Here is a 26,477-nt window from a genome sequence, read left to right on the forward strand (position 1 = left end):
GGGGTGCATCTGAAAAATATTTATTTTGTAACATTTCAAAAAGTGAAACTTTCATATATTCTAGATTCATAACATGTAAATGAAACCATTCCAAAAGTTTTTTTGTTTTAATTTTGAGGATTAGAGAATACAGCTCATTATGAAAAATAGTTTGACCAGCCAAACTATGAAAAAAAGTGTGACTTTTAGTCCGGAAAATACTGTATCTGTTGAGTAGTTATATTAAAAGTCCATCTTTGAATTTATAATTATAATTATAATTTTAAGATTGTCACCATTATTGAGAACTATAAATATTGCAGTCAGAGCTTTGTGAGCCGGTGGCCTGAATTATTCAGTGATGAATTAAACATTCTGAGAGTCCCAGTAAAGACAGCAATTAAACATGGCTCCACGTACCTTGTTTTCTTTTGTGTTGTGGAGGCTGTATCTCTCTGCTGTTCTCCAGCAGTGTAATGGCTCATGTTTTGGCTGGGCTCTTTGCATCTGTAATAATGTCCAGTGCTCTGGCTAAAGCCTTTCTATTGTGGACACTGGGCACGCTTCCTAGAAAGGGGCGTTGTATGGGAATGCATTACCATTTTGTTGAGTTTTATCCTATTAAAAATCCACTTTCATTTGAAGATGACTATTTGCAGCATTTCAAAGCTTTCCACTTTTTATGTTATTACAACAAACACACACACAAAAGTAATAAAAGTTTGCTTTATATTGTGTACGTACACAGTGAGCGGAAACACTTGAAATGTTTGGTACAACTGGATTAAAAGCACTCTGAAAGGGAAAAAAATGCAAAGATAAGGGTCCTTGAAGCTATTTGTCACATTATTTACATATTTATTACATTAGTTGATCCACATTAGCTACACAAATCTGTAAATAAAATAAAGCCCAGTCTTTAACCCCCATTGCCCCCTGTATTGTTTGAATTGATGATTTTTTCTTGCATTACAGTCGATTAGTCTAGAGAAATTAACATGTTATTTTGTGCTGATTGTGTTGATAGTATTCAGGATAATTAACATACTGAGTAATGTCTGTTGTGAGTTAATTTATGGTTGAATTAGATTAACTGAATTTGATGCAAATGTTTCTTCAGCCTGTAGTGTAATTATGTCATGATAATGAGACTTTCCTAAGCAACAGGCTCATTCAAATGTTTCTAAAATATAACTATAAACATAACTAAAATAATGATACTCATAGGTATTAATAAATTACCGTGGAAACAGCTATGTAAGTATTAGGCCTAAAAAAAAAATTTGTTTGGTTCCGGTTTCCGACCGACCCTGTCAATTTATGTGCGACCCAAATTTATTTTATGAGACTGGGGAAGAACGGTCTTTCACACATCGTTAATTAAATTATAGTTTCCTTTAAATGCTGTTTTACACTTAAGTAATCCGTTAAAAACCATTAAGTATTGCATCAAAACCCTTTAACTGTCAATTCCTAAAGTGAGCTATAACTTAAGGTTTGGAAATCGTAACATTAAGAGAAACACGGGGGGAGGGGGGAGTAAACAATATATCGCGGAACAGAGAGGGCACTGACAACATGCTGACAGACAGGACATTAACATTACCAGCTTACTTTTAATATGAAACAAAGTCTCATTTGGTTATTTCACCTTTCAAATGTGGTCATTTTTTAAAGAAATGTAAACAATAAATACCGTTTTGTGGCTCTTGAATGTGTCGAACAGATCGCTGTAAGTTAGATCATCAGTTAAAACTAACTGATCGTCTCTTGCTTCTAGTTAATTTATAGCATCAAAATCAAATAAACCACATAAATGAACATAACAAAGAATGTTGTTTGACTACAAAAAGATGTCTGTACACTCCGTTTTTCAAGTTCAAATCCTCCATGTTAATCTACTATGAGATCGCCTGTCAAACTCCCGCGAAGGCTTTTTGTGTGTGTGTGTGCGTTTTGCGTGTCTATGGCAACAACAGACTTTAAACGGGAATACAGAATCACTGTCGTAAAAGTACCGGTACACACATTTAAAATCAGCGCGCGCGTGTGTGTGTGTGTGTGTGTGTGTGTGTGTGTGTGTGTGTGTGTGTGTGTGTAAAACTGCCACTGGAGAAAAAAAAATACATGAAAAAAAAATAAATCCCTACCGACCAATGACCTCAACTGACAACCAACCGGAACCAAACTTTTTTTTTTTTAGGCCTTAGAAGAAATGATCGAACAAGTCTTGAACTTACAGAATTTACATATAGATAAAATATACATATATTATGTACATAATGGAATACATTACCTTTTAACATAGAAAACAGTGATATATATATAAAAAGCATTTGCAAGACTTTTGGCTGGTACATTGGAAGAAGCACCTCCCATTGCAATCTGCCTGCTCTGAGTGTGGCGCCTGACAGCTCGAAATGAACAAAACGTTACAAATGAGCGGATGCTGCCACCAGCGCCCTCATCTCTTAAATCTGTAGCGTGCCGAGGCAAGGTGACGAACAAAAGAGAAACCTCTCTCAGTCATCTATCCAACAACAGGCTCTTCTGAATGAAGAGGCAGCGCTCTATTGTTATTGATTGTTAGGGAATGTGTCCTAGATCTCAATGTGAAACTATGATTCAGGGGCCGACAATAAAGAGACCAGGGCACCAGGCTTTTCAATTATGTACCTACGCTGTGGAAAGATAATTTAGAAATGCCCACCTGCGGCCTTGCCACAAAACACAACCCCTTTATACAGAAAATTGGGCTTTGTGTCATGTATAAGTGTTGACATTTGTTGTGGAAAATAGAAATGATCATAATTTAAACAGAAAATTGTCTTTTATATGGTAAAAAAAACTGCAATAGAGCTAATAGGAGATTCTATGTAATTTTGAAATACTATTAAATAATACATTTTTGGAATTCATCTTATAATTTATGGTGAAAATCATAAATTGGCATTACCACAATTCACTCAACATAAACAACGTCAGAAGCATCTTACCTGGTGTAGCCGCACTGGGTTGTACATTATAATTAACTCAAATGATATATAGGGAATTTTAATAATTAATCAGGAATATGAATAATATATATATCTCATATGACAGTTACATTAAAATTATTGAAGATGGAAAATAGGTCAATTGTATACATCAAAAACTCATTACTCATTAATATGTCAATATTCCATTTTTCATATCAATTATAGTGATATCTCTTACTGTAAATTACTGCAAATCAAACAGTAGTTTGTCCAGCAAACGGCCGTAAGATTAACTTATCAACTTTCAATAAAGTTATCACTTCTTATAATTCAAGGAAAAATATTCTCTGGCCATGAAAACATTATCCCATCACTATGAAATTTTGGTTACTAAAAAGTAAAGAGCTTGTAGCTAAAGATCAGACATTTCATTGACTCGTGATGTGAGCGACAGAGGCAATCATGAATATATATTGGTTTTTAATAATTGAACTAATAATACATCAAACTACAAATCACACAGAGTAAATACGCGTACGACAATACAGACAGTAACTTTGTACAAGACATAATGGAATCCAAATGAGGGAGAGAGAGAGAGAATGAGTGAGAGAGGATGAGAGAGAGAGGTGAGAGAATTAGGCGTGATCACAGAATTACGCTCAGTTATGCAAACTCACTGAGAGTAACCCTTGAAAGACAACAACGAATCAAATCACCTTGAAAAGGTAATAGACAAACTTTAAGCAGCATTTAAATCTCCATGGAGAATGATACTTGCATGTAGTCTCTTTGTGACTCGCAAGACCAGCGTTCGTGTGAGCGCACGTCTTTTTCGTGTAGAGAGGAACTTAGTAAGTAAAAGAAATGAAAACAACAGAGATGAAAGCTCCCGAGGGAGCCATGAGAACAGGCTGTCCTCTCAGCCGCCGTGCTGAGATCAACGGCAATAGAAGAGTTGACCAAGAGCGCGAAGAAGAGCAAGAACAACACGAAGAGAGCAGGGAGGAGGAACTTCCTGGGTCAGTTCTACTTATGGAGTGACTGGTTCACGCCTCTGTTTGCGTGAACAACCCACTCTAATAAGTTATGGCTTATCAGATTTCAGCAGTGATATTCTAGCAAGTTCGTAATTCCAGATTAATACATTTTTCATTAATTTGCTTTATATAAGTGAGTCCGTCAAAGCATGACGATTAAACCGATATCAAAAATAACATATGTAACTGATAGAAACACAACGTTACATTCATATGCAGAATTACACACATTTAAAGTTTGATTAACACACGATAAAACTGCAGATACTCCAATTTATATGGGGAAACATCTACTGCACAAAAAGGCAATACTCAATACATTTAGAATACATTGAGAAGATAAAAGGGTACTATTGTCTTTTCTAAGAGTTAGCTTTACTGTCCTGTTTGTTAGGTCATAAAATTTTACGACCTGGGCAGGGGGGTAGGGTTACAACTCATGATTCTATTTGAGAACATTAAATTAGGAGAAGCATTTCCCATTTATAATCCTCGCATAACCGGATTAACCATTCTATGCAACCCACAAACCTATTCCAAATACATATTATTAAGGACTTACATAAAGAGCGTAAAGAAAAGTTTGTGTGTGCGTTTAGGAATGTGGGTGTTTCGTTTCTCCTTTGAGGCTCGCACGGGTATCCCTGGACAGTCTCAATAGGTGTAATAACTCACCCACGCCAGGATGTTGCCGACATCGCGGCGCCCCAAATGGTGAATTATGTTGGAAGATGTTGTAAAACGAAGGTCCTTGTTTACTCACATTCTGGTCTTTGAGTGCAGAATGTGTTAGAGAGTCAGGATTCATTAATATGGAACAGTTGGCTGAAATACCATCAGCTCATTAGTGTTACACTGGGCAAAGGAGAAAAAGAACTGGACTGTTGCTCAGTGGTCCAAAGTCTTCTTTTCAGATAAAAGTACATTTTGCATTTCATTTGGAAATAAAGGTCTGAAGTCTGGAGGAAGATTATAGAGGCACAGAAAACAAGCTACTTAAAGGCCAGTGTGAAGTTTCCGAAGTCAGTGATGATTTGGGGTGCCGTGACGTCTGCTGGTGTTGGTCCATTGTGTTTTATCAAGTCCAAAGTCAATGCAGCTATCTACCAGTAGATTTTGGAGCACTTTATGCTTCCATCTTCTGACAAGCTTTATAGACAGGCTGATATCCTTTTCCAGCAGGTCTATAACACCTGCCCACAGTGCCAAAACCACTTCCAAGTGGTTTGCTGACCATGATATTACTGTGCTTGATTGGCTAGCCAACATGCCTGACTTAAACCCCATATAGAATCTATAGGATATTTTCAAGAGAGAGATGAGAAACAGTCGATCCAGCAATACAAACGAGCTGAAAACTCAGTAGTGCCTCAGCGGTGCCACAGGCTGATCGCTTTCATGCCACACACACACATTTGTGCTAAAGTATTGTGTGCATAAATGAACATACATTAAAGATCTTGAACTTTTCTGTTTTGCAGATCCTTTTTTTGTTGATCTTGGGAAATATTCTAATATTTTGAGATACTGAATTTTTGACTTCCATTCTCTAATCCTCAAAATTAAAACAAAAAAAAACTTTTGAAATGGTTTCATTTACATGTTATGAATCTAGAATATATGAAAGTTTCACTTTTTGAAATGTTACAAAATAAAACTTTTTCAGATGCACCCCTATATATTGATTTAAATTACTTTTTTACAGTACCGTATTTTCCGGACTATAAGTCGCACTTTTTTTCATAGTTTGGCTGGTCCTGCGACTTATAGTCAGGTGCGACTTATTTATCAAAATTAATTTGACATGAACCGAGAGAAATTAACCAACAGAAATGAGCCAATAGAAAACATTACCGTCTACAGCCGTGAGATGGCGCTCTATGCTGCTCAGTGCTCCTGTAGTCTACACTGAAGACATATAGCGCCCTCTCGCGGCTGTAGACGGTAATGTTTTCTCTTGGTTCTTGGTTCTAAATAAATGCGACTTATAGTCCAGTGCGACTTATATATGTTTTTTTCCTCATCATGACATATTTTTGGACTGATGCGACTTCTACTCAGGTGCGACTTATAGTCCAAAAAATACGGTATATTTCATTAACAAATGTCACTTTATTTCATTGTCAGTAAAATTTCATCACTTCACTTCGATTATACTTAAATTCCATCATAAAAGATTGTTAAAAAAAAACAGTATTGATAGTTTTTTTATAATTTTAAGTACAATGGCCACTTTAAAGATTTTAATGCTGTTGCTGAAGGGGTACTTGAGCCGTATTGATGGGGTTGTGAGGGTCGAAATTATTAAAAGTTTAAACAATGGTCTCTCTTTTACAGTTTCATAATTCTTTCCCTTGATTACTGCATCATTTTCCTTTCTCTGCACAAAAGACGCAACATACTTGCCCTCCTACAGTACGTTCTGAGTGATAGGTCTGGAGACTGTGATCAACAGAGTGTAGAGAATTGATCTGTTCCTACAAGATCCTGTAAACCTGTTTACAATCCTCTCAGCGCCCTACACATCAAGACTCGGGTTGAAGCCTGTACAACAGCAAAAACAAACAGCCACACCAGAGGATGGAACAGTCCAAGTGATTAAAGTTGAATGTGTTGTGATAGTGATGGGCTTTTTAGGATTCAGAACAGGTTCGCGGTGGAAAGGATGAGTGAATGAGCAGGTGGGCCGCCACACAGAACACAGCTGCTGCATAGCGACAGAGAACAGAGTGAAAACTACAGACGTGACTACAGACACGCTTAAGACTCCATCCGGTTGTCTCTTCCTAAAATATTCATTAGGGCTGTTCATTAGGGGTGAAATGAGGTTGGCAAATCGCATTTTGATGTGTCTAGACAGGATGTCAAAAGCAGCATGACGATGGCTTATGCACTGTGGATTTTCTAGGCCCTCCAATCTTGGTTACATTTGAGTTAGTACACTTTTATTTCAGGATGGGATATTGCTTATATGCTTTTTTTTCACAAAACAGTTCTGATTTTTACAAATATCGCTATGAGTGCAAATATCTGAGACATCAGTATTTTATTTTATTTTTTACTTTAGAATAATTAAAAAATGTTTATAATTCATATGTTATTAGTTATTTCATGTTATATGTTTTATTATGCTTTAAAGATAAAGTTATGTTGGTCCATGTTCAATAAAAATGGTCATATGACGTTGGTAAAAATAACATTATTTTGAGTATTTGGTGTAATGCAATGTGTTTATGTGGTTTAAGGTTCAAAAAACACATGCTGTACATTATTGTTTCTCCTCTTTGCCTGCCTTTCTTAAACGCGTCAAATTTTACAAAGCTCATTGTTCTGAAAAGCAAGGTGTGCTCTGATTGGCTAACTATCCAATGCGTTGTGATTAGCTGAATGCCTCAAGCGTGTGACGGAAATGTTACGCCCCTTACCAAACTGATGCCGTGTGTTGCGACAAGACAAATACAATAAAACCCATTACAAACGAGGCATTTGTTGCATCCAGTGGGGACATAATTATATACATAAATAATACTGATTACAATGACTTAAACTGTCTTTTTACGCGTTGCGTAAGCTCTAACAGTTAGTCTACACTGCTCAAAACTTTACATATGAAAACGTACTTACTGACTGTGAGTCAGAAGTGCCAGACTGTCCTTGCAAAGTTGGAATTGCCCCACTTTATAGACACCGGCATTGTAGGCTACTCTCACAGGAAACAGTACTCCGCAAAATGCACTGCGCACATCTGAATATTTGGGTTGAACTGTTCCGGATTTGTGTTGAAATACTGATTTCTAGTTGTGTCCTCTTTTGGAAGGCCAAACAAACAAAGTCCCTTTCGCTTTCGCAACGAAACACACAGCATCTCCACAATAAAAGTTATGCCTTCATTCTTTGCGTGAACATTTGGGTGGCATTATGCAAATCTTTCCACACAGTGACATAGACGTGTTAGAATGAGCCGTTTTAGGTAGGAGTGGTTGACTCTTAACTTTTATAAAGTATATCTCTTTGGATTTGAGACTTTAATCTTTGCAACTTTACAGATCTTCTTTATGCACCAAGAGCTTGTAACACTTCAAAGAGAAAGGAACAATTGAAATCGCGTCGTATGACCCCTTTAAAAATTTAGTTTCTCATGATGTACTATAGTCACAAAAAGTTATGTATTTTTTGTTGTTGTTGTTGTTTATCTTGTTTGATTATGTTTGTCAAATATTGGTGCAGAGTTCAAATAATTAAGCACTTGAGTAATTTAATTTATAATATTTTTTGTTTATATTACCAAATTTAATTCCCATATTTGCCAATGTATACCACATATACTATTAAATCTATTTTAGAAAAGTCACATTAAAGTCGTATTACATTTAAGTCTCATCGAGTTTACAGTATATGCATTTTTGCATTGCTTCAACAATAATAGCTAGCTCTACGGTGACAAGAATTATTTTATGTATCTGTATTCATTCACATAGCATACTGTTATTTAGCTGTTATTATTAATAGTCACCTTCTTTTCAGATCATTAGCCAACAAATCCTCTGTAAAAACCGTAAGTGCAGTGGAGGTTGCAGACACACAGATGGATCTTTAATTTAACTGAACTGAGTGCTCGCTAAAAACCAGCTCGCTCATAGATCATTCTGTGTATTAAGTCATTACAAGTTCATTTTAATTCTGATATGTGGCTTTTTAATTATTCTATTAATTTTCACAAGCCTCACCCATTCGAGCCAATTTGTGGAGTTACAAACATAGGTGGGAAATATTACACTCAGCAGTCAGCCAGTCACAGTAACGTGGATGCACTTCCTCCTCTCACTTTACATTTCTCTTGTATCTTGCAGTATACTTTAAGTTAGGAAAAAAAGTGGGGTAACACTTTACTTAAAGGTGTCCTTGTTACACATTACATGTACTTACTATTATAATAATAATTAATTAAGCATAATTACATGCAAGTAACCCTAAGCCAAACCCTAACCTTATAGTAAGTACATGTAGATAATCAGTATTTGTCAGTACTTAAATGTATAATTACACTGTTACAAGGACACAAAATAAAGTGTAACCAAATTGTGGATTACATTCCACTTGATCTCTTTTTTTCATGTTATTTTAGCTTTATTTTTTCACTATGTTTGTTTTATCTTGTCTTCAAGAGACGGTAAAATCACATAATTATTTATTGATGTATTACAAATTTCCACAGATATATCCTTAGATCTAACTGTATACAGTTTTAACAATCTTGTTTGTTTGTTTGCTTTAACTGATAATGCATTCTAATAACATCAGTAGTTCAAAAAAATATGTATGTCTGCACCATATAGATTAAAAATAAATGTAATATATGATATTTTGCTTCTAATGCACATTTAATGTCTTTTTAAGAGTCACTTAAGAATTCAAATAATTCTGGTACCATTGTAATCATGTTTTCTCAACGCATGAGGTGCTGAGCTGGTAGTGTGTGTCCATTGCCTGGGCTACGGTGCAGAGTTTTGTTTATTATTCGTAGAGTTATAATACTTAATCATACATTCTGTCATGCTGCATGATTAGAGAAGCCTTCTAGCTGAGAAACCTTTGGGAAATTTGAAGAACTGAGAGAGAGAGAGCTGTTTAATCCATTACAATCCGTTCCTCTTTGGGGAATTAGCCCTCTTATATGACAAACCAATGGCACTTATGATGGGATTTATTACTGTCACCTTCCCAAAATACTGTGTGTGTGTGTTTTTCCTAATATGTGAATCCAATATATATCTACAAAACTAATGACAAACTAATTGACGCCTGACTGTGATTGATTATTTGATTGAGGGACTGATGTTTAATAAACGCAACAAAATCGATTTAGGGTTATGGTACATAAGATTTATTAGGGATCATTTTACCCAGACACATTTCATCACACTGTGCGGCTGAAAGTCCAAATTCCCATTTCAATAAAAAAAAGCTATTTTCTGTGATTAAAGACACTAAACCGTCATTTCAGTCTGGGTGCATATAATCACATTAACTTCGGTATCACAATATTGCTTTGTGCTCTCAGCAGTCAAGCTTTTTATCCAAAATAGCACATATGCACAAAACAAGTCCAAAGACCTCTGTGAATCATGTGATAGAAGAGGAATCAGCCTGTCGAACTCAAATGACATTTGCCATCACGCATTGTTCACTGTAAATACAGACTTTATTGAAATGGCTTTTGGTGGTGTTGGAAACCAAGCCAGCGGTGAAATATGCTCCAGAGTAAAAGCATTGCAAGGTCTTAGCTGGCGTGTGAGGTTCATTTATTCTCCAGTGTGCCACACCGCCTTCCTTCCTCCCTCCCAATCTGATCCTCAAAATGGAGGTTTTGGTCACGGGCCAAACAAGATATTCATGTGGAAATGTGACCAGCGTGCAAGATGTCTCAATGTGGTGGACTCTGATTTACATAAGCTCCACAGAGTCAGTTAAAGAGGATTCTTCCAAGTAACTTAATTATTGCCACTGTACTGAGACAGCAGCACTGACAAAGTATGTAGCATCCAGACAGCATATGAAATATATATGGTTCAAAACTTTTTATTTTTTTGATAAAAAAATTGTAACATCTGTGGCCACAGGACATCACTAGACTCTCGCACTGCTCTTGTGTGATCTTGGTCCACCCTTTTTTATAGTTCGGTAACTGTAGTGGGTTTCTAAGCTTTGTCACCAAGGAATTTCAAGAGGTCTTCAATTGGGTTTAGATCAGCACTCTTGGCTGTCCATTTAATGTTTTCTATTATCTTAGCTATTAGGAACAAAATGTTTCTCATCAGACCCAAATAAATTAAACTAGCTTTCACCACTGAAGTGAACTTTGGACCAGTTTGTGCTCCACACAACGTGCTCCTCAGCAAAGGTGAACTCTATGCTAATGAGAGTCTCTTAAACGTCCCAAAACAGATCCTTACACTGTTCAAAACTGAACTGGCAAGCAATTCCAACTGCAGTGCTGAACCGATTTGCCACTGAGAGTCTCCACATTATCCTGTTTTCTTGTGCATTTGTCTTGCATAAACTTTTTGGAGGACTTTAATGAATTAGTGTCACTGTAAAGCTGCAATGTTCAAAACATCACCGACTTAGAATGGCCAACTTCTCTTGCGGAAAAATAAAAAAATTAAAACACTAGTGTAAATCTAGCCTAATTTTGTTCAGAGTTTTTTTTCTTTGCTTCAGAATACCATTAATGTATAAAACATGCTTGAAAACTGTCCTCATACTCTGTTAGGATAACTTCAAATAGGACCAAGCAGTGACGTTTTTCCTGTGTTTTTCCATTTTCTACTGTAGCACACAACAAAAAGAAAAAAATACTATAAATATAGTAAATATATTGTGTGTGTGTGTGTGTGTGTGTGTGTGTGTGTGTGTGTGTGTGTGTGTGTGTGTGTGTGTGTGTGTGTCAGAGTGGTCCAGCAAGTCAACAACAGAAATAATGAACATTGCAACCACTTTTTTCTCTCTGTACATCATCTGTACCCCCCCCCCCCACCCCCAGGTTTGTTGAGCATGATTGTTCACAAAAAGCCCCTTGCAGTTTGGATAGGAGAGTCCTTCCCACTGTGCTGAGATGGATAAAGTATGGCTCCCACAATGCCATGGGGGTGGAGAGGCCTTGACTCCATGTAGCGGAGAACAAGGGGAGAGTGCATGACGAATGGGAGGAGGGAATGGAGGAGGGAGGAGTGTTGGGAAGGAGGGGTGCTCTGGCACAGAAGGAGTGCCCGTGGAGAACACTGATTACTTACTTTCAAAACATCAGTTTGATGGAGAGACGCGAGCGGCTTCCTAGCGGCCTCTCATTCGTCTGGGCTACGGCGGCCAGTGATTGATGAGGCGATCGCCGGCGTGAGACCCATGCTGTAGCCTGCTTTCATCTCGCTTCCTCTCTCCATTGCTCCGCCATGCTCTTCCCTCTCTCTTTTTCTCTTTCCTTGTCTTGCCCTCCTCTCTCACCATGGGAGCCCAGCTATACAGGATGCTGAAGTTTCAGAAAGAATATGTGTTAATTTCTGTGTGTGACAGTAACGATTGGTGTGGATTGGTACTTAAAAACATCTTCTTAAACTACTAAACAGTAAAGTGAGATTTATTATGAATAAATTTTTATGTACTACCATTCAAAAGTCTGGGTTTTTATGGGGGTGGGGGGGTTTTCTGTCATGTTCGCCAGGCTGGATTTATTTTACAAAAAAAAAAAAAAAGTAATATTGAAATTTTATTGCAGTTTAGATGTCTGTTTTCAATTTTTTCCTATGTTAATACATTTTACAAAGGAATTTATTCCTGTGATGGGAAAGCAAAATTTTTAGCACCTATTACTCCAGTCTTCAGTGACACATGATCCTTTAGAAATCATTCTAATATCCTGATTGCTCCTCAAGAAACATTTCTGATTATTAGGGCTTGCATAGACTAGTCGATACAGCATAGATACAGCCTGAATACTCGGCTGAAGCTGGCACAGTCTGGAGTTTGCTAGATAACAGGTGAGCCAGGGGATCAGCGCAATATTATACAGAGACCGCTAAAGTTACGAGTGTGAAGTGAATGAATGTAAACTTTATGAGTGAAAAGAGCGCAAATCAAACACAGCATTGCTGTTGTCTCTCTGTGCATCTCTCAGAAATCAGAGCTTGGCAAGAATAATATCACATATAATAATACATCATACACGTTCTATTGTATATATTTAAAAGGCAATGATTTAAACCTTAGGGTACGATATGATACGAATGAATGGATTAAGCACAGCGCGCTCACCAGTCAAACAGCAGCGATGCGCGTCAGTCGCTCAAAAACCAGTTCTCTAATAAGAGAAAGCTAATAATCAACTTAGATATGGATACATTTTCTATTTGGCCTACATGTTTGCATCTTTATCTTTTGCTGGTTTGCGCAGCACACGCACATTTGTTTAGTGAAGTTCACTAAACATTAAAACTTGCTTAAAGAGTTAATGTAATGAAAATGTACGCATTGAATTGATTCAGTCATGTTTAAATGATCACTAAACGTTTGTCATGACATCTCTCTGCTTGCATGATAAATATTATTTTAGAAATGAATAATTATTTTAGTTTAACACGGCATACATTTCAGTGATAACTATGAAAAAAAGATAACGGTCTTATCAAGTACTGTACGACGTTGTATCCGAATGCAGATAGGCACGAAAAATTTTGTGATTTGTTATAGACACAAATACAAATACTGACTGTTTCATGAAAATTTTTATATGTAATGCAAAATAGTTTTGACAATTTAAATATGTAATTGTTGCATAAGGCTATGAATTAATAAGCGTTTATTGATAAAGGAAAAAAAACAATTTAATGTCTTTTCTTTTACAGTAACATGAACTACGAGTAGTCGAGTAACTCGAGTATTAAAAAAAAATCGACTAGTAGAAATCAGTAGTCGTGCAACCCCTACTGATTATTATGTTTAAAATATTTGTACTGTATTTCTGTGGAAACTGTGATACATTTTATGTTTGTGTATTTGTGTGCCAAAAAGATGAGGGTCTCCATATTAGTGCTGCCACCTGTCTTAATTAGCGGCTAGGCAATTAAGACAGATTCCCTGATTAAGGAACATGCTAGCGGCTGTCATTTGCTAATAATGAATCTCTCCTAATTTTGCACAGAACCACTGAGAGCTATTGATCTGAGAAAGGGATGTGACTCGCATGGCAAAAGCTTAAAAGCTCACCAAGTCCATTATGGTCAATGACGATACGCTCTTATTTTTCTTTGTCTCATGAGAAGGCTCTCTCCCTTTTGTCTCAATCCCCCTTTTTGAAGTTTTTTTTTAAGAGAAGTCGATGTGTTTTGAAGCCACATTTCCATGTCTGGAGTCCGAGCTTGCTCTGTAGTTCAGTGTGTCTTCTGCTGCATTTATTGATTTCACTGGGTCATTCAAATCATTCACATGCATAGACCAGCATCTGAAGTCTCCCACACTACACTGAAGCTGCTATATAATCTTGTCCAATTTGTAGCACAGGTTGAGGTGTAATTTTGTCTGATTTAGTGTCTATTAGATGTACCTTTCCTTGCTGGATGTCTGAGGTGTTGAAATAATTTCTTTCAGTGTTTGTAATGCCATTTCCCAATATTTCTATTCAATATTTCTGTCCACACTGAACTAAATCATATGCAATTATTAACTTTTTTGTCACTGTCTACTACATTGAGTCATAGGTATCCCATAGACATTGAGGACCTTTCTGGATGCACAGATATAGAAAGTTCTTCTGCCTCTTTCTCCTCTTATTAAATCTTTATCTTGCTCTTTTTCTGACTTTTTCTATTACTTTTTGTCCACTCCTACACATCCCAAATTCTTTCCTCTGTTCCTCCATTTCTCATCCATTCACCTTTACTCATTATTTTTTCCTCTTGCCATTTCGCTGGCTTTGACAGAGTGTCTATCCGATACTTACTTTAAAAAAAATATTACGATAAATAAAACAAGAATTATTGAAATTCACCGTGTTACTTTATATGGTGATATTAGTTTCCTTGCAGCACCATATCAGCTAGTTCTATTTATAAACTGTTTCTACATCCCATGTGGATTAACTGCACTGACATGGTAGGATTTGCTCATCCATGTGTTTGATAACCTCCCCTTCCTTTTTCTGACCTTGCCTTCCAAAAAACATCCGCACACACGTTCACACACAGAGAGAGCAGACCTTGGAATGAGTTATGTTGATTAAATTACATTTATCCACGTGAAAGGGTTTATTGGCTTGCATTGTGGTGATTTATTCAGGGGATATAGGGTGTTGTGGAGGAATCCGAGTTCTGGTTTTGTGGTTGGTTTTAAACACTGCCAGCCTCTCCAGCTCCTGAGAAATTATGCTACTGCAGAATTCACACTTATTTAATTAAAATGTCAGGCAATTACAAATGTGGAAACATGTGCTATTCAGGAGGGTGACTCGCAGCCAAGACGATCACATCAATAAGCCAATAAGCAAATTCACCGGTGCACTGAAATTTATTTAACAATTAAAGAACAAAGCTGCATTTCTGTTCAGAAGTGAACTGATACACAATAAGGACATTACTGAAATGCTACATTCAGAAGTGTTCCTTAGTCATCTAAAGACATATCTGAAGGAAGTTGCATTTTGTCTCATGGCACCTATAGGTTTTAGCTGACATTCTAGCTGAGGTTTCAGTACTTTCAATGTTGCAATGGAGTGCCCACCTGCAAGGGCGTGGGTGGGCTGTTTTTTTCTTATTTGCATTATCCATACAAGAATACACAAGTTCTTTGTGACCTCCATTTTGAGTCATTTTAATGCTGAAACACTTTTTGCATTTTATGCACTGATAAAATAATAATAATAATAATAATAATAATAAAGATTGTACTTTTAGAGAAAGGTTTGGCCTAAAGATTCCTTTTAAAAAAAAAGTAATACATTAATAATATAATGTGTCTGTACATATGCCATTTTCGACAATATGGGTAAATGGCATGCCAAGTTCATATATTTAAGTCATTTTATTACTGAAACACACACACACACACACACACACACACAAAATAAATAATAATAATACATTTATAATATTTAATATTTTCTCTGGCCCTTCCTACGTAAAAATCAGTATAAATCATGTAATATATCAGTAAAAATCATGTAATGTGAATGTCGTACTCGAGACTAAAAAATGAGTTGAAAGTGTACCGAGGTGCGGAAGAGATACTGTGTCTCAAGCATTTTTACCAACAAATGTGTTTCATTCATTTGTTCATAACCACTCATACCCCCCCCCCCCCCCCCCCACCACCAAAATATATATTTCTAATACACGTCAAGATATCATTTAGCTATCTTTCTGTTAGCTGTATTTTTAAATGGTGCTGTGTTTGGTGTTTCTTTCTTTGGCCAAGGAATCGGTTGAAAGTGTCATGACATGACATACAGCCAAGTATGGTGACCTATACTCAGAATTTGTGCTCTGCATTTAACCCATCCAAAGTGCACACACACAAACCATGAACACACACCCAGAGCAGTGGCCAGCCATTTATGCTGCAGCACCCAGGGAGCAATTGGGGGTTTAGTGCCTTGCTCAAGGGCACCTAAGTCATAGTATTGCCGGCCCGAGACGCAAACCCACAACCTTAGGGTTAGGAATCAAACTCTCTAACCACTAGGCCATGACTTCCCAAAGTCTGATTGGGAAATTGAGTGAATGTTTGGAAGAATTATTCATAATGATCAATAAGATACTTGTCGCCAGCTGCTGGCATAATAGTGTATCTTACAGAAAGAGGCACAAAATAAATTTGAAATTGAAATTTGCTGAACTGAATCTAAATATTTAAGTCAATGGGTAAAATTCAACTCCTTCTGCTATCTCGTAGGGCTCGTCTGGGGTATGTAGTAATTTGGGAATTTACATAATGGCACCCTGACATTTTGTAAAATACATCTGAAGAAAAACGATGTGATGCTAAAATAAAATGTCTTGCATATATTTTAAAACATAGCAAGTAACTTTAAAAAGAAAAAAAACTGCTGTGATGAACTGATCTAATGAAGAGAAGAGACTGTTTAAATGAATTGTGGATTGTCTGAATCAACTTTTTCCTGAATCAGCAATTTAATTCCTTATTGATTTCGAATGAGTAAGTGAATCATTCATCAGTTGATTTGTTCAAAACACTGATTCAGTCAGGAACAAAATAGCACTGCTAAGATTTGCCTGACATGTATGTACGCCACAGTTGTTTGGCAATATTTTCATATGTGGACCAGGAAACGTACAATGTAACTAGACACACTGTCTCCAATGTAGGTTACCCAATATTAACATATTGTGTGCTGAACTGCTGTGATGTATTGAAATTGTCGCACTCGCAAATCACGCTGTGTAATGGATTATAATTCTGTGTGGTGACACTAGTGGCACAGAAATTACAGACTTTACCTTTAAGTTTAAGCAAAAGAACGTAAACTGTGTGTGTGTGTGTGGGAGTCAAAGAGAGAGAGACAGAAAGATAACAGTAATGATATGGCTCCATTCCAGCCTCTGAAGGCCATTAAAGTGTGATTCATGTGGCCATGTCCTTTAATGACATCTCCAGTTAGTCATCAATAATGTGAGACAGATGTAGGATGAAGATGGAGCATTTTGATGGGTGGAGGGTTGGGGTTACAATGACCTCTGTCCTCTATTGCAGCACCACGCTGATTCACGACACTCTGCGTGTGACACACATACACACACAATTATGTTTTTTACTTGTCAAAATGCTCAGTTTGTGAGCACCGCCCCTCAAAAGTGTCCAGGGAGCATGCTGACCGTATCTAGCCCGACTTGCACTTCATGAGTAATGGTGGCCTAACTGTTAAGGTGCTTGTACTCCGTTAAATGTCCCTAGTGCCATGCCTCAAAATGTCCCAGTATTAAATCAGTGACCTTGGTAGTATACTGTATTATGAGCCCTCAAAAAGTTGTATACTTTAGAAGATAAAATATTGACTATCCAAACATCTACTTTCACGGCCTAAACAGACAGATCATTTAAACAAATTTTGACCGTGCTATATTGTACATCTACAAAACATGAGTTTTACAGCCCCTCTAGACAGATGCCATGTTATTGTAAATGTTTTTTGTTGTCGCTGTTAATGGGTGACGTTCTGTAACAAATGTAAAGAGCTTTCCTTCATGTTTTACAGGCTATCAGGATTGAATGTCCCATCTCCTGTTGTTAGCAACAAGAACTGGCTGAGGTTACACTTTGTTACTGACAGCAACCATCGATACAAAGGCTTCAGTGCCCATTATCAAGGTAAACTTCTTGATTTGTCATTGCACATGCATGGTTTCCATGGCTAGTATTGCCCTTGTGATAAAAGTCTATTCTATTGTCCTCTCTGAATAATTAACTACATAATTAATTATCTTTGATTTGACTATTTTTGTTGCATAAAAGGTGCAAAAAAAAAAGTATTGGAGTTTTATGTTAAACCTATTTTGACATCATTTATCATTTTGTTCCAGATGTCTAATTAATGCAAGCATGAGAAAGATATTTCAAAACTGTGTTTATTGTCATTGACTTCAGCTCACATGGCTCTTTTTGCAATAACTTTCAACATTCAGAGTCAGAAAAGTGTTGTTTTTGTTGCCAATGCTTGAATGCCTCTTTCCTTTTTCGGTTGATTTGTTTTGTGCCGTTTCTCCAAACTAACTCATATTTCAACAACAAATCATGTTTTGTCTTTTTTGGAAGTAGCTATCTTTTTGCTTCTCTCATAAAAAGGGAAGTTCAGATGTAATAAAATGGTTGGGGTTTAAAAAAAGAAAGAATGGCGAAAAGCAAGCCGCTTTTAAATTTTATGCTTTGACAGGTCATCCATAGCCATAATTTTCCTCATGTGCTTGGCTGCATACTGTGTTTGTGAACTCCTTACACATATTTACCATAAACTCGATTCTAGTGTCTATACAACCATTCACTAAACTGTTCTGTTAGAGGTCTGGAGTGAAATATGAAATTGTTTGCCAACCCTTACATATCTATGCTATTATCTTACAGAAGTGTTGCATAATGTTGTTTTATATGGAAAATCATATAAGTCTTCACTGGATCGTTTGGATTCTTTTCTGAGCCTTCAATAAAAACAAACCTCATTTGCATGGATATATGATTTTTGTATGAAAGCTACTATCTGCCACGGGAATAAAAAAGGTAATTTTAAATTATTATTTCACAATTCTGACCTTTTTCTAGCAATTGTTTTCTTGCAGTTGCAGTATATAAACGTAACTAACCCTTCTGAGAAGAAAAGTCGGAATTGTGAGATATAACGTTACAATTACTGTTTATATATATAGATATATATTTTATTTATTTATTTATTTTTATTCTGTGGCAGAAACAAAAAAATATATAATATAATTGCCAGATGTAAACTCAGAGTTCTGAATAAAAAATGTCAGAATTGTGAGATGTAAACTTGGAATAGCAATAAAAAATCCGAATTCTGAATTTTTATCTTGCAATTTTGAATTCAGGGTTTACATTTTTTCCATATTTACCTTTAACGTATTTTAATAGAGAGGCTTTGTGTAACTTTAGAGACCTGTCAGGTCAGTCTGCCTCTGTGTCTATTCCTCTAAATAGATGTGCACTCATCTTGGATAATTGAAAATGTGAGCAGAAGTTTGGTTATAGGATTGGATTTGTTTGATTTGTGTAAGATCCAAGAGTGCTGATTAGAAGCTTGCTGCATTGACTTGAGCTGGCATGAGTTTTGACTGTGAAATAACAGGTATTCACTGCATCACCAGGACAAGTGATCAGGTTCAAAAAGCAACATCTGCACTGCGCTTCAGGACACAGCCCAGCAAAATCCAATTTAGCCCACTGATTCATCTGAAAGAGATGCCATCAGAATGGAAGCCCATTCCATTTCGGCCCGCTCCACTCTTATACACATTAACCAGCTGTTGCTGGTTCAAGATGCCAGTTGATGGAAACACTCATCTGCTGAAAATAAAGCTGTTATTGGCAGGAGTTGTTTGGCTTCAATATCCACAGACAATCCAGGTCTCCATCTGAGAACTCAAGATTACAGAAGCAAGAGTATGAGGTAGACATGTTCTTCTACTCATTATTCATTCTGAACCAGTAAAAAAAAACATTGGATGACATTACTAAACTATACAAAATTACAGTTTTTATTTTAGTTATTAAAAGAAAGGATTTTCTTCATATAGCATCCATCGATTTACTGTAGCACACTTTTTAATCTTTTTAACTAATTAAATGGGGAGATAAGAACAGTGCCTAAAATTATTAAGAGAAAAGTATAATGATAGTGTAAAGGTGTGAGTGCAGAATATATTATTTTATTTTATTTTGGGTCTTTAGTTGGTCACATGCTGCATTAAAAGGTATGTCTTCGGATGATTTCTGAAGATTGGAATGGATTCCTCTAATGAAGGTTAGTAGTGACAGTGAGCAAGTTTTGAAAGTGACCTTGTACTGCTTTGTGATGGTTCCTCCAGGCATTGTTGATTCACTGACCACAGGAAACGAGAGGGAATGTGGATTCTTTTTGCTGGAATCAGAGTCTTGAGAATTTGATGCTAGCAGCAACAGGAAGTTTCTGACATGGCTCTTCTTTGGCTGATTGAAGTCCAGACGTGCTGCTGTTTTCTGGATCACCCATAAAGGCTTGGTGGTGCTAGCTGCAAGGCCTGCTAGTAAAGCTGACTATTAAAGGTGTCGCATTAATAAAATTTAATCAAATTCTCGATATGGCACTAGAGATCTGTCCAGGAGCTGAACTGATGAAATTATTATATATCAAATAACGAGTCAGGGTACAGCAACTTGGCAAAATAGAGTGAGTAGGAGGCAGTATCTTCAAAAATTAATCTTTATATATATATATATATATATATAGAGAGAGAGAGAGAGAGAGAGAGAGAGAGAGAGAGAGAGAGAGAGAAGGATTTAGAATTGGAGTTTAAATGTAAGGAAACATAATGAAAAAAAAAGAGAAAAAATTTATTCATACTGTAGATAAAAATATTAACTAATTTGGATATTTGCTTGACACAGTCTTAATTTTTATTGTTTTTTGTTTCCACCTATGAAAAATTTATTTATACATTTCATCATGTTTAATGAATTAACTTTTGTGGACCAGAACAGAGCATTAAGGGCCAGATTTAAAAAAAAAACGGGAAGAATTAGCGTCCATAAAAGCGCATATTCTGCAAGCGATTTACTGACAATATGCACATTAAAGATCACAGGCACAGCCAGATCATTTCCACAATGACAATCTAGCCAGAGCAGCGCAAATTACCACCCGCTTTAACACATGCTTTTTTGGGCATTAAATAATGGCAACAAGCACAAACGTTTAATAAATCACATTGCATGATTAATTTTAATACTCTCCTCACATAAATTTAAGGGAAACTTCTACAAATGCATATTCAATAAGGTCAGGTGCAAAAATACGGTAACTGTGTCCATGCCTTTTCAGCGCTAATTCTTCATTGCACATTTTAAGTCAATCCTGAGAGTTCTATTTTAACACCAGAAAACAGTTTGTGCTGGCGTGAGCTGTTAGTAAATCTGGCCCTTAATTTCTCAGAATACGTTACCTCTGATGACTTTCTATGAATTACATAAATTCCTCTTCCTGTCATTCTGATTCAAAATCCATTTCAACTTCCCGTGGTTTTGGCCATTTTCATTCAAATTTGTACACGTGGATTGAAAGGGAGCTAGTTCTTAGATTCTGAATTTTTGCCCAACCCTGTATTAAAGCCACAGTGCTTGTCTATTCATGTGCAATTAATGGCAATTATTTATTTTATTAATTAATGAGCATATTCACTTTAACTGTTTAAATAAATGCTCAATGTTAAATGTTAAATAATAAATTATGTGCTGGCTCTAATAGCAAGAAACTTCTTAAGGCCAATTAATTGTAAGAAACATCTTAAGGCCAGTTTACACTGCAACCACAGATACCAACCAACGGCAACAGACACATCCATCAGGTTTTGTCGGATCAGTGTATTCAGTTGCACATGTTTTTCAGCGAATGAGCATCTTGGCATTTGTCATGTCTGGAATGTCTGTCAGTGCAGTGTGAATTAGCCTTTAAGAAAAAAGTTTTTCACCTTGAGGTTCCATTAAGTTTTTTTTTTTTTTTTTTTTTTATCTTCTGCTCAGGTGCACAAGGAGCAGCAGCTTGTTTCTGTCTGCATTAACAATGTGAATGCATCTTGCAAAAAAAAAAAAAAAGTCATCTTGTGTTAAGTGCGAGACATTGTTCAACCCCCAAAGCATATAAATAAACACGGTAGTTTGCATGTACAGATGGTAGTGGTGTCAAATTCGCAAAGCAAACTTCTCCTTCAAGCCTAAGTCATCTAGAGGTGAGCATGATAATGAAGAATAATCCAAGATAAGTCATGTAAACTAGGGCAAAGATGTTGGCAAAGGGCCAGGGGAGCCAGCTTTCATAACGCCAATAAGAATTGCAAATGTGCAAATGGAGTTCTTCTACCAAACTTGGTCTTGTAGCTTTTGATGACACAGCAAGCACTTTCCAACACGTCTTGCTTACTTTTCAGAGTAGGTCAGATAGAAATAGAAATCCGTATGTGGCCACAGGTTCTCTGTCATGCCTTCCCTGGAGTGGATGCCACATCTAATAAAGTCCTCCTTTGATGATCACTCCTGCCACCATCCATTTAAACTGGTTGCAAGATTGTGGAAGCATGTTCATACTGGATTCACAATTCGCCTGAGGGAGTAATTATTTGGCTGGACTCTACGAGGTCTATGTCAAACATGATTCCTCAGGAATTTCCTTAACGTAATGCCATTAGTGCTACAGAAACTCCTGCAAACAGTCTGTAATGAAGACAATGCCCTAATCTAAAGCCTGCTGTGCTTAAGTTGGGCATTTCAAATGTCCTCTTAAATGTCAAACAAGCGGAACATTATGTTATAATCTTTTGAGCAATGTAACCTTTGAATTGGAGGTTTGGAAATGTGAAATGAATCTAATATGGAGATCAAAGTTGTTGACATATCGGCGTAACGATATAATAAAATAAAGAATATCACATTATCAGTATTTCATTAACTGGAGCATAGTGTCTTGAATGAACAACGTTAGGTCTAAAATTATAGATTTCAGACTCAAGCTCTGGCTTCACTGTCTTCTGGATCTGTGCCTGCATGGGCTTTAGGCAAAAACAAGTTGACATGTAATGGAAACACACACCATTGTCTCAATTTTAGGCAAAAGAGTTGAATCCCAGAACCTCTTGCTGAATATTTCAGTGCCGAACTGCCCACCATCTGTGCAGGGCAAGCAAGACAGCACTGGTAATATTCCTTGAACATTCTGCTTATAGTTTTCTAGTCAACACTGGAAAATCGTTTTCGGTTGTAATCAGCACTTAATAAATTAAAATAAATTAATTAATATAATATTTATATAAATTACTAAAAAGAAGTAAAATTGCATAAGACGGTGAGACTTATTGTCAGAGATCCAAGTTAAAGTAATTTTTTTACTTCATTTGCAACATTTTCTTGTTTTATGTATATTTATTTTTTTATGTATATTTATTGTTTAATTTGTTAAAACAAGGGCAAAAAAATGTCAAAAGAAAAAGAAAGAAATAAACTTAATTCTAAAATGTGAATATAAAAAAATCTTAATGACCGAATGCAATCCTTCTTTTGTAGATAATTTAAAGTGAAAAGTGACATGACATACAGCCAAGTATGGTGACCCATACTCAAAATTTGAGCTCTGCATTTAACCCATCCAAAGTGCACACACACAGCAGTGAACACACACAAACCATGAACACACACCCAGAGCAGTGGGCAACCATTTAATGCTGCAGCACCCAGGGAGCAGTTGGGGGTTTGGTGCCTTGCTAAAGGGCACCTCAGTCGTGGTATTGCCAGCCCGAGACGCGAACCCACAACCCTAGAGTTAGAAGTAAAACTCTCTAACCACTAGGCCACGACTTCCCCAATTAATTCCTCAATTAATTCCTCAATTAATTCCTCAATTAATTCCTCAATTAATTCCTCAATTCATTCCTCAATTAATTCCCCAATTAATTCCTCAATTAATTCCTCAATTAATTTCCCAATTAATGCCCCAATTAATTCCCCAATTAATTTCCCAATTAATTCCCCAATTAATTCCTCAATTAATTCCCCAATTAATTCCCCAAATAATTCCTAAATTAATTCCCCAAATAATTCCTAAATTAATTCCCCAATTAATTCCTAAATTAATTTCCCAATTAATTCCTAAATTAATTCCCCAATTAATTCCCCAATTAATTCAATTGAATTTAAGTTTTAGGTGTGCTTTCTATTTTTAGTTTTTGGCAAACGTTATATATTTTGAGACACATTACTTTTTTGAGATGTGACAGGAAAACTTCCCTTGACTTTTGTTCACAAAATGTTCAAAAAAAATTTTTTATTTGCGAATTAGTATTAGTTATTATATCCTTGTAATTTAGTGTCATAATTATAAACACATAAGATGTTTTGTTATTATTTTGTAAGGCATAAACGTTCAAAGGAAATGGTTTACTTCTGCATTGAAAAATGCAACTGATAAAACTAGTGCTAACAGTCCATGCTAATAAACGGCACTATCTGTATTTTTAGAGCAGAATTTCCCTTTCACTTTTGCTTTAAAAATGGGTGAGCTGTTGCTAAGGGGAAAAAAATGTCCTGAAATCAGTCTTTTTTGTTTGTTTATCTAGTTATTTTGGATACAAGAACATTGCAGTCTAATTGATAACCAAGTTAAATAAGCATGAAGAACAGCAGGAAATCTTTGACTGTCGAGTGGCTAATAATTTATATGTATAACATAATAATATATTGCGCACTTGTGGATCATCTCTTACATACTGTACATAATTATCTGGACAGAGTGATGCTTGATATGCTTATCAAAGCCACCATGTTATTATCAAAAGTGGCAATGGATCAACAAAAGCCCAACTAGTATTTTCTTTACTGCTTGACAGTGGTTATTAATGTTTACCCATATATAAGCAACCTAAAGGCACATAGAAAGGGTTTTTTGTTGTATAGATTATTCACAGAAGCAGAAATAACAAACAGTTACCCCTGAGCAACACTGGCTCATCAAACCGCTCAATTTAAGAACATAAGCAATATTTATCTCACCTCGTAGGTCATTTACAGTTTTCTTCTCATTTACTTGAATGACTTCAGTAATTTAAATAAAAGAACTGAAATATACATTTTATTGTGATTGCGTTTTGTGCTTGCAGAGGTCATTAAGACCTGAAGTCCTAAGGCCACAGCTGATATTAGACACCCCCACCCTCAATCTACAAAAGAAAGTCTCCATTAAAGAAAATGCCATCACACTATTCATTGATAATGCAGAGGTTTTGTAAGCGTCTGAGTCCTTAGGGGTATATAAGTCTTTAAAGGGTAAACGTCCCCAGGAGAAAAATATATCCGTAACTCTAATGGCTCTCAGTGTTGCCATTACTTCTAGACAAGTGTTGCGTGCTTGGTCTCAGCAGAGGAGATTTATCCGAGAGTTATGTCAGAATTCACTCAGGAGGGCTTTCAGATGAAGTAATGGCCAGAAAGTGGCAAGTATTCTGCAAGTATTATTATTATACTTCTGCTCTGTTCATCATTTATCTTAACAGTTTTATTAGATACAGTTGTTTAATGAAAAGCACAATCAAGCAGGTCAGCAAATTGTTATTTGAATTAAACCATAAGAATACTAATCAGATGCTAAACCTGTGTGGCCCTGTTGCTGGGATAGTCATAACTGAGATGTTATGTAATGTTGCCCTCACATTCCTGACAGTAAGGAGGTGAAGGTCAATTTCATGGCAGGGAAATATGATAGTATCACTTTTTCCTATCCGATAACAAATGGTGCACAGGATCCACACTTGACTTTGGTCCAGCTAATAATCTGACATCCAGGGCAGAAAACAATTACTGTAATCTATCCTTGACTAGATGGACATGGGGATAGGTTGCCAAGGGACTCGGCACAGAGATAAGGTGGCAATGCAAGGATATGTCGGAGATCACATCAAAGATACCTGGAAGAGCCCATGTACATTTACAATGAAAGGCAAAGCGGATTGAAAGCACTTTCACCTGGAGTTTTGATACTGTAGCTTGTTGATTGTGTTTGGAAATCTTCGCAATGGTACAAACAGGTGAAGGTGCGAAACTGCAGGAACAAGAAAAACCCATCACAAGTAGTTGGGTTTGAGTTGATGAGTCCCTTGCAATGAAGATTTGAAGATTTGATTTGTACCAATCACATCCTGTGCAGCTCAGTGGAGCAGTCATTTCCAAGAAACCATGAATATGTTGACCTTGGTTAGCTGCTGACAGCTGCTCGATTTTTAAATTAATTAGTGTTTGAAAAGTGCTCTTAGCCTGAATAGGTGTTGAAATGCCTTTGTCACACGTGTGGAGGCTCAGGAAAATGTTAAATGACTAATTATAGATGTAAAATGTCAGTTTGGTACCATAAAGAATTTGAGAAAAGTTTGGTTTGACAGTAATTGTGGAAAGCTTGGTCTTTATTGCCTATATAGATGCATATTTGTGGTAGAAGGAATGCAAAACGGCTTCTTTTACAGTGCATTAGAATATACTGTATTTAGCATACATATGTGAATTTGCCAATATACAGAGTGCTGATGTTGCATCCCGGCTGTTGGTCTGCAATTGTAATGAATGAGTTTGTGTTTTAATGCGTTGTCTGGTGTGTTTATAGCCTGATCTTAGTTTTATTGATGGCGTACAACATTTTGCGCCATTTGTGATACTCAAGAAGCGATAAGCAAATTACTTG

General features: G+C 36.4%; 1 protein-coding gene across 1 annotated transcript in view; it reads left to right on the forward strand.

Moving 5' to 3' along the window:
• csmd3b (CUB and Sushi multiple domains 3b) overlaps nt 1-26,477 on the forward strand; it is a 423,699-nt gene that overhangs the window by 200,155 nt on the left and 197,067 nt on the right. Inside the window, exon 6 of the mRNA XM_059556241.1 lies at nt 17,757-17,869. Coding sequence (XP_059412224.1) covers nt 17,757-17,869 — 113 coding nt within the window. The remainder of the gene's footprint in view (nt 1-17,756; nt 17,870-26,477) is intronic.

Source organism: Carassius carassius, chromosome 8 (assembly GCF_963082965.1).
Source record: "Carassius carassius chromosome 8, fCarCar2.1, whole genome shotgun sequence".
NCBI lineage: Eukaryota > Metazoa > Chordata > Actinopteri > Cypriniformes > Cyprinidae > Carassius > Carassius carassius.